We start from the raw sequence: 12,125 nt of genomic DNA on the forward strand, positions 1-12,125 counted from the left end.
AAAATGAATCCCTAACAACAATAAACTCTTTACAAAAACCATAGTAGGAAGAGAAGTTCTACCCAAATTCTTTACATAGTATGTACCCTTTTAAAGTTCTTATGTAAACAATACACAAATCAAAAGTTTATCTGAAATTTTGCTGGAGGGAATTTCTTCCTTCTTGCTCCTGTTGTCATGTGGCCCTCTCCTGCAGCTTTCAAAGCAGGGGCCTCTGGGAAATTCCATCAGGGGAGACATACGAAAAGTGAGCCGCCATATTGCTTTGGTCGCATGTATCCATCATCTGTGGCCTGACAGAGAACTCGGGCTGTCTGAAAAGGCTCCCCAGGGCTTGAGCTCTTGCCTCTCTCCTGTGTCTCTCTTGTACGTACCTCTTTCACGGCAGGATTATCCTCCTCCCTCTTTCCAGGAAGTCACTTGCATCCCTCAACTCCCTTCCCTCCCAGTCCCATATTTCCTTAGAATCCCCCTCCCCTCCCTGCACACCAAACCATCCCATGACAGAGACAAATGACAACATCACCAATCCCAGGTCTACTGATATGTTTACAAGGATGACCTACGCTCTCACAAAATCAAAATGGGCGAGGGACCAGGGGGAAAAGACTGCAAAGTATCTTGGAGGATTCTATGCAACCCTGAAGATGTCTGACACTGGGCCCGCAGCAGTCGATTTCACGGCCAGCGCGGTCACTCTCATCTTCAGCTTTTAGATTGTGGAGGTTCGGTCAACCCCGTCTAGAAAAGAAAGAAGCACACAAGGGACATGGGTGACAGTTGCAGGTCAGCCCACTAACACCAGTACCTTGGGCCTCTCAGCCTCTTGAGATAGATTAATGCTTTACTCATTCAACCAACCACTGGGAGTAGCCATTTTTCCCCCTAGGAGCCATATTGAGTCTGGGCTCCAAGATGAAAAGACCTAATAATCCTTCCCTCCCAAGTGCTTACCTTCTAGGCAGGATGCAGACAAGAGGAGTGATAATTTCTATAAAGGACTATGGTGCAAGACAGCAGGAACATGAAGGATGTCTAATGTCCTTGGAAATCAAGAACCATCTCAACAACTCCTCATCTTCTGTGTGCCGTCTATGTGTGATAACTGGCTTTGAGAGAATAGATGTGTGTGTGTGTGTGTGTGTGTGTGTGTATGTGTGTGTGTGTGTATGTGTGGGTGTGTGCACACCCACCTGCATTAGGATAGTGCAGTGTATTCTAGCTGGGCTCCTGGAATATTTATGAATGCCAAACCTTCACAGGTTTGGAAAGCTGGAAACATGGAAATCTCACCTAACCCAACTCAAGCTGCATTTTCCCCTGAATTCCAACCCTATGATGCATCTCTGCAGGGTGACTGTGTTCATCTACAGGACAGGGCCAGTCAGTCCAGATCAGCTATTTATAGTAGTGCACTGACAGCTTTCAAGGGATACCGTTTACATGCAGCCATCATAGATTATATGGTCCTTTGGGCAAACTTCCAATACACACCAGCTCAGTGCCCTGAGAAAGTCATTTGTACAATCTCCATCTTGGCTACAGTGAGTTGGTAAGTCCCATGGAAGGGGAAGTAGAGAAGGTGAGAAGGAAGAACAAGATGAAGTACATATACAATAAATCAGAGAAGGGACTATGTCCTCTTCTCTACAGCCTCATTTCTGTAGTCAGAGGTATAGCTGCACATGGAGCCTGTCTGCAGGAGGCGGCGGCCATGACTGGTGGCTGTCTTCCCAGAATGCCTTGGGCTGTGCATTAGGAGGGAAAAATCCCACAGAGCTGGATGAAAGCCTAAATAATGACTCACAAACCAACATGGCAGATACCAAGCACCTGGGCTGGTCATCAGGATGGGGTGTCCCAGGAACTTGACACCTTCTTGCTGAGGTGCATGCATTTTCCTTTCCCCTACTTATCTGTGTTCCTGTAAAATGACAATTCATTGGCATTTGGTCCCCAGCAAGATCAACTTCCTGGCACCTAGAAGGGGTTTGGCTTAGAGATAGGTAGTCATTGTGGGAGGGCATACTGCCACTGTGTCTACCTATGCTACCTACCCTGAATTCAATTTGCATTCTCTACCCAGGTTAAAAAAAAAGCAATAAAAGAGCTGGGCCCTGATGGCTCACGCCTACAAGTCTAGTTCCTCAGGAGGCTGAGATCTAAGGATCGAGGTTCAAAGCTAATTTCTGTGAGTCTCTTACCTCCAATTAACCATCAGAAAACTCGAGTGGATCTGTCTCTCAAAGTGGTAGAGTGTTAGCTAGTCTTGAGCAAAAAAGAACTCAGAGACAATGCCCAGGTCCTGAGTTTAAGCCCCATGACCAACAAACACAACAAAAAAATAATCAGTAAAAGGTTTTAGGAGATGAATAAGATGACAACAACTACAACAAAAATGGAGCAAAACAAAAAAACAACCAACCATCAGTTCAGAGAGGTATTCTGTAAAAATAGAAAAATGGGCTAGAAAATGAAGTCATTTCAATGCAATCTCCCTTTAATAAAGAACATCTGGCATTCTTGTTACTAATGATAATAGTGTACTTAGCAGTTGGATAAGAGTGTCCACATGCCAATTATCCATCAGGCCCTGGGGAGTCAAACATGGAGCTGAGGCTTCTCACCCCGCGGTGAGCCAAAGAGCCCAGGGCTGGAAATTTTGCTATCAGAGGAATCATAGGCTATGGTATTTATACCTGCCTTGTTCTCTTGGTGGATGTTTTCAAGGTCCATCCTTACAGTAGCATGCACCAATACTTCCTCCTTATTCATGCTACTGCTGTACCTCATGTTGCTGACCCAAATACAGATATATCAGATGCCTGGCTGTCATTCTTCCTTAGGGGGCTGCTGACTTAATCTTTTTTATGCCAGTACTGAACAAGCTTGAACTTAGGGTCTGAGTACTGTTCAGTCAAGGCTGGTGTTCAACCAACTTGAGCCACTGCTCCACTTCCAGCTTTTTGGTGGTTCACTGGAAATTAAGTGTCTCATGGACTTTCCTGCACAGGCTGATTTCAAATCACAATCTTCACATCTAGCCTCCTAAGTAGTTAGGATTACAGGAGCGAGCCACTGACACCACACTGCTGACACCATCTTAATAAGATGGAGTAGAGCAGCTAGTGCTCTCCTGCCAGAGGTAGCAGGGATGGTCCAAGGATGCAGTAAAATGTCTAGGATCAGCACAGTCAGGGAGCGAGCAGTGGTTTGCAAACAGGATTCCCCGGAACTCTGGGGCAAGTCCCAAGAGAAGCTAGATCTTTTCACTGTTTGGCCTGAAACCCTGCGCAGTCACCATGGCAGATGGAGGCCATCAGCTCCCCGACCCCTACACTGAGGTCAGGTGGATGAAGTTCCGGACTTCTTACTGTGCATCACGTATAGCTTGGTTTCAGGGTAAGATGGCGTTTGAACGCCATCTTTAGTCTACAGGGATTCAACATCTCAAACCTCAGGTATAGACAAAGCTCTTGGCGGGGGTAGCTCACAGAAGCCTTCCTGCCTACTGCTGCCAACAGGTGGGTGGCCCAGCTCTTGGCCTATGACTCAAGTCGCCTCACTGGCTGTCGGTGGTGAAGATAATTGGGGACATAGCTACTTTGGGGGGTACCTCCTAGGTGCACTCCGCAGCCCACGGTCCTGGCTCTGCTGCATGCAGGGCACATGGAACCTGTTTCCTGTCCCTTCATTCAGTGTTCAGACTGTGTGGGCCTGCAGGCATCACGCAAGCCATTTGCAACAGGGAGACAGGAAAACAAGCAGGGATCTTTGTTTCAAAAACGCTATTTTTAGAGTATGTTGGGATATGCTTGGGCCAGCCCTGGGGATCCAGCCCCGGGGAGGAAAGCAGCCAGGGTTATGGGAGACGTTTCCACTAAAAGCTCCATCCTGTGTGCCTGGTACTTCCAGTCCCTGTGTGTAGCTGCAGCAGTGGTTGTGGTGGGTTCTGGTGTGCTGCATGGGACCCTCATTGTGTCTCTGGTCTCCAGGTCTGGGACTTGCCTCCCATTGAAGCCCCCCCCTCCCAGCACCCCTGCCAACCTCTCCTTGTCCCTTTCCTGTTCCCTTGAGCTGCTGCCAGAATGCAGCAGCAGATGGCCATCACTGTCCTGGGGACACACAGGGGACACACTCACCTCCCAGGGCATGCTCGGTCATACTGAGACACAAGGACTCCAGCCGATTGTTGATGTCAGGTTCAGTCACAGGAAGCTGGAACTCTGCAGGGGACCAAGGGCAATGTTGGTGAGGGGGAGTCTGAATCGTGCACAAGGCCCTCCAGCTCTGTCTGCTAGGATGAGGGTCTGGTATCCCTCCCTCACATGACTCAGGAACAACCTTCAGGGCCAGGATGAAGGACAACCAACCTCTGAGTGTTAGACATAGTCCATCCTGGGCACAGGTGTCTGGAAGAAAACTGGTGGCTAAAAATAGCCAGTCATAGTCACAGTCTATCACTCTCATTCTGCTCAGAGCCCTCCAGCAGCTTCCCATCAGAGTAGAAGCCAAGCCCCGGGGTCATGGCCAGCAAGGCCCCATATGATCTAGCCTCTTGACACTTCTGTCTTCATAAACTCCTCCCCCTCCCCCCCCCCCCACCGCAGCCTTGCTCAATCCTGAGCCCATTTCTACCCCAGGGCATTTGCACTGTTGTGTACTCTGCCATGGATGCTCTCCTGTCTCACTCTCTTCCTGCCTTCATGGCTCAGGTTCTACCATCTTCTACTGTATACCCCTATACGTACATACATTATCCCTTCCCCTTCTGTCTTTTCCTTCCTGGCCCCCATCCACATCTGACACATTGTGTATTTAGTCTCTGTTCCTCCCGTGGAGTGCTCCCATCTCTGGAGTAGGTCTTAGAGTTGCTCCCTGTGCCGCCAGCCAGCCTACGGTGTTTCTGCTTCATTCAGAGTTACAGGGTAGGAACCTGTGCCTCTTCTCAATGTGAGATCGCTGGACGCTTTAGATGCACCAGCTCCTTCATCTGCCCAACAAAATGCAGTTCCTAAGTGGGACTCCGAGAGGCTCGGTCACCCATCAAGGCCAGCCAAGCTGATACAGATCTGGGACAAGACCTGGATCTGATTCCAGAGTCCCTGTCCTTTTGCAGATGACTGCAGGTGACGGTAGCCACTCCTACTTCAGTAGGAAGGCTGAGAGACCAATTGGAGCAGGCACTAGGGTTCTGGCTCCAACACCCTACCACGCCATCGGTACCTCCTCCAGCTCCCCAGCGGGAGGCAGGCTGTGGAGCCTCCTCTGCTTTCCGACTAGGGCTCTCAGGCTCAGCAGCAGTCCGTCCCTCATCCTACAGAGCCTCCACATGTCTCAGCTTCCACAAGCACCCCGCAGACAGCCACAGTGATTTCCTGTCTCTGCGGGTCCCAACACACCCAGCCCAGACTCTGCACAACTCATCAGACATATCTGTGCAGCAAGGAAAAGGACAGGATCAACACGTAGAAGGAACCAGGTACTGGTGGCTCACATCTGTAATCCTAGCTACTCGGGAGGCTGTGATCTGAGGATTATGGTTAGAAGCCAGCCTAGTTAGAAGAGACTGTGAAACTCTGATCTCCAATTAACCACCAGAAAGCAGGAAGATGCAAGTAGTAGAATGCCAGCTGAGAGAACCCAGGCCCTGAGAGTTTAAGCCTCATTACTGGTACACTGGCACCCCCCCCCCCAAATAACCTAAGAACTGTGAAATCCTGAGGGCATGGGAGGTGGAAAAATATCCCAGACATAGGGTGTGGCCCAGGTGACTGAGAAATCTCCACAGTACCACTGCCTTCCTCTGTGACCTGGGAAGCTGTCTCTGTCCTTGGGTCTTAATTCTACCTGACCCACTTCAGGAAAGGGAGAGGGAGGAGGGGAAGCAGGGGAAAAGAGAAGAAGGGAGGGAGGGAAGGAGGGAAGGAGGGAGACACAGAGGTGTGGGATAAGAAACGGGATAGGAAGTTGAAACCAATGACTAAACCAGAGCATTTGTTTAGCGATTCATTACAAGCTTCTTTTGAAATTTGGATTTCCCATTTCCAGCTGATTCAGAGGCAGATGTCCCTTCTATTATTTAAAATTCTCAAAGAGAGGCTTGGCCAAAATGGATTGATAGGAGTGAGCACTGGGGAGCAGTTAGTGCTCTTCTGGTTACTAGTTCCAGCATGGATGGCTTTGGAAGACCAGTGGGCCAATTCCTGAGTGGCGGGGTGCCAGTGGGGCGTCCAGGGAAATTGGAAGTCAAAGGGAATGGCAGGAATCTCTCCTGCCTCTAGCCATTACTTGCTGCTCAGAGCAGGGGTGCGGGGCAATTAGACAATTCTAGAAGGCAGAGTATTTTCGTATTTTCATCCATTCATGTGAAAATCATATGCAGGCAAAAATTAGCAGCCTTTGGGGTGTGAAATCTATAAAATAGAAACACCATTTTATATATAGCTAGTTAGCAAATATGAAGGGAAAAAAAAACAAACCTCAGCAATTATAACCACCCATATGCTCATTGTAAGACTGCGTTTACTCTCTGGTACTCCCCTTTAAACAAACACTGTGGAGAGACTGGGATAAATAAAGATGCTCGACATTTGCAGAGAAGTGTTTCAGCTGCAGGATTTCTTGCCAACACACAGCAAAATGCCATTTTTCCAAGCCTGACTTTCGTGTGTTCCAGAAAGAGGGGCGGGGGGGGGGGCTGAGAAACACAGGGCTCTCTGCTCCAAAATCCCCAAACCGCCGTGGCTGCTCTTTTAGGTAGTGAGTGAGTCTGCGGGCTTTGTCATCCCCCACTCTTCACTCTGCCACCCTGGGGAGCTGTGACCCACCTGCTCTGGAAGCAACTCTGAAACAATCAAGCCCACATGTTCGCCTAGCAGGTTCCTAAGAGTGTAAATTGTGGTTGTTTTTGTGCTGGCACTGAGGCTTGAGCTCAAGAGTTTTATCCTCTTGCTTGTCTTGTTTTGTTCAAGGATGGCACTCTACCCTTTGAGCCATACCTCTAGTTCAAGGCTTTTTCTAGCCAATTGGACATAAGAGTCACGGATCTGTCTGCCTGGGATGGCTTTGAAACATGATCCTCAGCTCCTGAGTCGCTAGGAGGACAGGTATGAGCCATCAGCGCCTGATTGTGAACTAACTGTGGGTTTAAAAACAAAATCTGTAAGTTGTACAAATGAGTGTCCATGTAACAACTGTGTTTTTGATAAAGCCAGGTTCATAGCAACTTGTTGCACACAGAAACTGTGTATGGCTCAGTAAGGAGAGTCCCAGAAGGACATTTGGCTCATGGTAACTATCCCCTCACCTCGGCTACGGCTCCCGCTAACCCAGAGGGCTCCACCGAGGCAGACCTCAGCCTGGAAGAGCGGAGTTGCTGTCCCTCACAGTGCCTTCTCTGTGGCTGTTCAAAGCAGGCCTGTCTCCATAGCTCAGACGCCATCTTTAGCACCGGCTGAGTCACCGTGATTCAGAGATCTGAGTTTACCCAAAGTTTCATGTATCTTGGAGTCTCAAGATTTATTATGCTTCATTAGTAAAATCTCTGCAAATATTCTTACGCCCCCTCCCCCTCAAACAACCACCACCACACCCTTCCAAATCGGAAGAACTCCCAGTTGCCAACATTTCAGACAAGAGATAGATGCTCAGCTTGCCCTGGACATTCTTCTTTGCCTCAGTCTTATATATTGCCAGGATTTAGTGAGGAACTCAGGAGCCAGACTAATTTGAGACATCTTAATTATGTTTTTTTCATACTTCCCCACAAGTACGGAGTAGGCCAGTTTCAGGTCCAGGGGCAAGAATGTTCCAGAAGGGAGCATCTCTCCCTAAGAGGTATTACTCCAGGGTCCAGGGTCCAGGGTTCACTTGAGCCTGTATGGCACATTGACACTTGAGGTGTAATTTCTCAGCATTGTCTATGAGGCATTGAAGCTGTGCGACCAATTTTTTCCTTCTCTTCTTTCTTCTTTCCCTTTCCTCCCTCCCTCCCCTTCCTTCCCTCTCTCCTTCTTTCCTTTCGCTGGGCTCGCTGACTGATACTCTACTACTGAGCTGTACCTCTGACCAAGAAGCTGATTTTCTTTTGTTTTTAGGATTTTAGGACAAGGCACAGACTGAGACATTTTGGAACAAACCTTTAGAACCCCACTTCGCCACTGCCAGTGCAGCTCTGAGTGTGGGTACACAAGAAGCAGGTTGTTGGAGAGGAGGGAATAAGGCGGGGAGACAGGCTGACTGTGAAGGGGACAGTACTGGAGCTCCGCCATGACAGACTGAGGTAGACGGTTGACAAGGCAAGGTGGACCCCAGGAAAGGGGGCAGGCAGGGAGGTGGGTCCAGGGCAGCAGGCAAGCTGAGTATCATGGAGCTGGCATGTCAGGTGGCAGAAGAATGTGATGAAGGAATGGCACCCCAGAGGCTGCTGGGGGCCTCCTGACCTCTGGGGTCCTCTGGGAGTCACCTTGGTGAAACACAGTGGTATGATACAGCACCAGATGACACGCTATCAACTTCACCCCATGGGGACATGGGTCTCATGGGTTCTTGGCTGTGGCTAAAAAAGACTCATTTGCCAAGGGAAAAGGTGAGGAGCAAATATTTACCAGGTAATTTAAGATATGTCCTGTTTGGGGGCCTCTGAATGATATGTCCTTTCTTCTTCTTTTCCCCAGTGGGTCTGGGTTCTAATGGCATGCCTCCTCTCCCAGTACTTCTTCCACTATTGAAGTTTGAACACAGAGCCTTGTGCTTGACATGCAAGTGCTCTATCACTTTAGCCAGGCCTTCAACCCTTTTTTTTTCTCTAGCTATGATGATGATGATGATGATGATGATGACTGTGCTAGTCTCCTGGGGCTTGAATTCAGGGTGTGGGCTCTGTCCCTGAGTTTTTGTGCTTAAGGCTAGCACTCTACCACTTTGATCCACAGTGCCATTTCCTGCTTTTTGATAGTTATTTGGAGATAAGAGTCTCCTGGACTTTCCTGCCAGAGCCGGCTTTGAACCTTAATCCTCCTATCTCAGCCTCTAGAGGAGATTGTATAGTATTACAGGTAGTAGCCACCAACACCTGGTTTGTAGTTATTTTTCGCATAGGGTCTTGCATTTTTCTCTAGCCTCAGACTGCAGTCTTCCTACCTTCTCCCTTCTGCATACCTGGGCTAACAGGGGGTACACCACCATGCCTGATTTGTTTGTTGAGATAGGGTGACCGTAAGTACAGCTGGAATCCTCCCGATCTCTGCCTCCTGAGTAGCTTTCTCTGTATTCTTTCTAAAGGCAGTCCTTTGCTAGGAATCTGAAACTAACACTAACGAGGAGAAAAATACGATCAGGCCTAGTGTGTTGTACTGCAAGGTGTGCAGCATTCTAAGGAAGGAAGGATTTGAATCATGTGCCAGCACCTGGAGGGGCTTTGCTGTGATGAACAGAGCATCATGAGCAATACCATCTTATTCTCACATCCAGGTGTTGTAGTACCAAGACTGGCTGGCAGGTGGTTATTATACAAGGAAAGAGATTTCCAGAAGGCAGGCCTGTAAGGCTGCCCAACTCATTCTGTTGGTGGTTTGCTTGCAAAATCTACTCTAAGGCTTCTCTGACCCTGGGGGAAGAAGAGACTTGTATAGCCTCTAAGATCCCAAGGGCAGCTGAGCCTGGATCAGCAGGAACGCAGCTGCTTCCAAGAGAGAAAGAATCACTCTCTGAACAATTTCCCAACGGGAAAGAACCCCTGGCTCTGTGAACAGCTGGGCACATGGCTGTGTCACACTCTTGGTGAGTGTCTTAGACCTTGTGCTTCTCTGTTCAAAAGCCCTAGCTGAGGAGAGGGGGTCTATCCTCCCAGGGGCCAGCAAGATGCAGGAATTGCTGCATGGCGTTCCTGCTGGTCCTGAGACACACAAAGCCTAGTCAACTAGAAATAAAGTGAAAAGCCACCCAGGATGGACCAAGGCACTTGGGACTCTATAAGAGCCAGGAGAGAAGGAGGCTGCAATGCTTGGTAAGAAATGTACGCATTATCCTGCCCATGTAATTGTAACTCCTCTGTACAGTATGTTCACAAAAAAAAAAAAAAAAAAAAAAAAGAGCCAGGAGAGAACACAGCACCTTGTGCACCTGAACAAGGTTGACTGGTTATTGACCCAACTTGGAGCTGCATTCTGGCTGCTATTCTCTGTATTCTTTGGAGAGATCCAAAGGCTTCCATTGTAATAAGATTATTTGTAAGTTCCCAGAATCAGCACTTTCTCAGAATGCATTGTATTCTTTAAGATTTGGCCAGCGACTTCAAATAGATGCTTTTTGCAGACACCTAAAGCTGGTGGGGGCGGGGGGGGGCGGATTCAGGGGTGGGAGGAGAAGACTCCCTTGTATTGTAAGGCAGCTTTCTGAGTTTTAAATTTGGAATTGATCATACATCTCTGTTGCATTTTGCATTCCCCATTCGCATGAGCATGAAAGCTACTTTCACTCTTCCTGGTGTCTGCCATCTTGAGGTAATACCTGTAGTCCAGTCCTAGCACCTGGCCACCAGCCCCAGAGGTGCCCATCGCTAACCAGGTGACACTGCTATTCAGCTCAAGGCCCTTCTGTCTTCTGCCAGACACCTATTTCTCTGAATTAGCCTTATCTGGGCCAGGCCTGGAGGAAGAGTGGTTGTCTCTGCGAAGAGGCTGCCTCCACCGGAAGCAGGAAAAAGCTCCCAAGGTAAGTTCTGATCTTGACAATGGATGTGTTTTTGGCAAGGGCAGAAGATATAATTGCAGCCAGGGGCAAGGGCTGCAAAGCAGCCTGACTGCGTAGTCACCTTGTTCTTCAGTGAGGGGATTTGGGGTCTGCCTCACCCATCAGGGCCACATCCTGAAAGGAGTCACCCAGCATGGTATAGAGTACTGGACAGCTCATCAGTTTATCTGCAATCCAGAAGTTTGGATAATTGTTCTCTTGCTTTGGACACTATTAGAAATATTGTCTTTCTCAGCTGGACACAGTAGCTCATGACTGCACTCCCAGCTACTCAGGAGGTAGAGATGGGAAGGATCAAGATCGAAGGATCAAGATTCAAAGGCAGCCTGAATCTATCTCCACAAGCTCGGTGTGGTGATTCATGACTGTAATCTTAGCTATGTGAGAGGCATAGATATAAGGTCTCAGGATCGAAGTCTAGCTGGTGCCAACGGCTCACACCTGTAATCCTAGCTACTCAGGAGGCTGAGATCTGAGGACTGCAGTTTGAAACCAGCCCAGGCAGGAAAGTCTGTGAGACCCTTACTGCCATTTAACCACCAGAAAACCAGAAAAAAGTACTGTGGCTCAAAGTGGTAGAGCACAGCGCTCTCCCTAAATGCAAAAGTCAAGGACTGTGCCTAGGCCCTGAGTTCAAGGAAAAAAAAAAGGATTGAAATCTGAGCCCTGCCTTGAGATAAAAAGGGTCAAATTGCTTTTGAGAAAGAACCTAAAGTAAAAAGGTGTGTGTGACTCCAACAGTAGAGCACTTGCCTAGCAAGCACAAGGCCTTGAGTTCAAACCTCAGTTTCACCAGGAAAACCAAAAACACACCACTGATGCTACCAACTACAACAACCCACTGTTAATTGCTTAAGGCCTAGTTGGAGATGCTCAGGCAAAAGATTCATTGGGGGGGGTGGGGGGAGAGATGAAATCCCAAGGGCTCCAGAATTGTAAGTTCCAGTGTGTAAAAGTGAGTTTTAGAGACCGGTAGGTAGCTACTTTGCAGGAAAACTGAAAATAGACTGCGTTAAGTGGTCAGCTCTGGAACAAGAGCCTGGGGAATGGATTGGCTAGGGGAGAGTGGGCTTCTTTTTCCTTAGGAGCCCCTCTGTGTCATTTGATTCTTCAAGCACAGGGATAACAGGCTCTGGAAAATAGGAGGGGATAATAAGAGGGTGAGAAGGCTCTGAGGCCCTAATGGCCTTCAGAACGAATGGCTACTTGGCAATTATGTGCTTTAAGACAGTGGGGAGAAACCAAGGTATGGGCTAGAATCCAACTCAACAGACTCCCAGTGACCAGGGATGACCCAACTTGTACAGTGGTGGCCTCCTGGCCCTGCTTTTCCCAGTGTAGATGGGGGAAGCTCAGGGAGAGTGTAGTAA

The 12,125-nt window shown here is 48.6% G+C and overlaps 1 protein-coding gene across 6 annotated transcripts in view; it reads right to left on the reverse strand.

Annotated features, from left to right (window-relative positions):
- Positions 1–531: 531 nt before the first annotated feature.
- The window catches only part of Samd4a (sterile alpha motif domain containing 4A), a 229,350-nt gene continuing 217,756 nt past the window's right edge, over positions 532–12,125 (reverse strand). For all 6 annotated transcript variants that reach the window (XM_070033047.1, XM_070033050.1, XM_070033048.1 and 3 more), the window contains 2 exons: positions 4,143–4,226; positions 532–741 (listed from right to left, as the gene is read on the reverse strand). In XM_070033047.1, coding sequence (XP_069889148.1) covers positions 713–741; positions 4,143–4,226 — 113 coding nt within the window. In that variant the 3' untranslated portion in view covers positions 532–712. The remainder of the gene's footprint in view (positions 742–4,142; positions 4,227–12,125) is intronic.

This window comes from Dipodomys merriami, unplaced genomic scaffold (assembly GCF_024711535.1).
Source record: "Dipodomys merriami isolate MVZ:Mamm:240054 unplaced genomic scaffold, mDipMer1.0.p SCAF_1, whole genome shotgun sequence".
NCBI lineage: Eukaryota > Metazoa > Chordata > Mammalia > Rodentia > Heteromyidae > Dipodomys > Dipodomys merriami.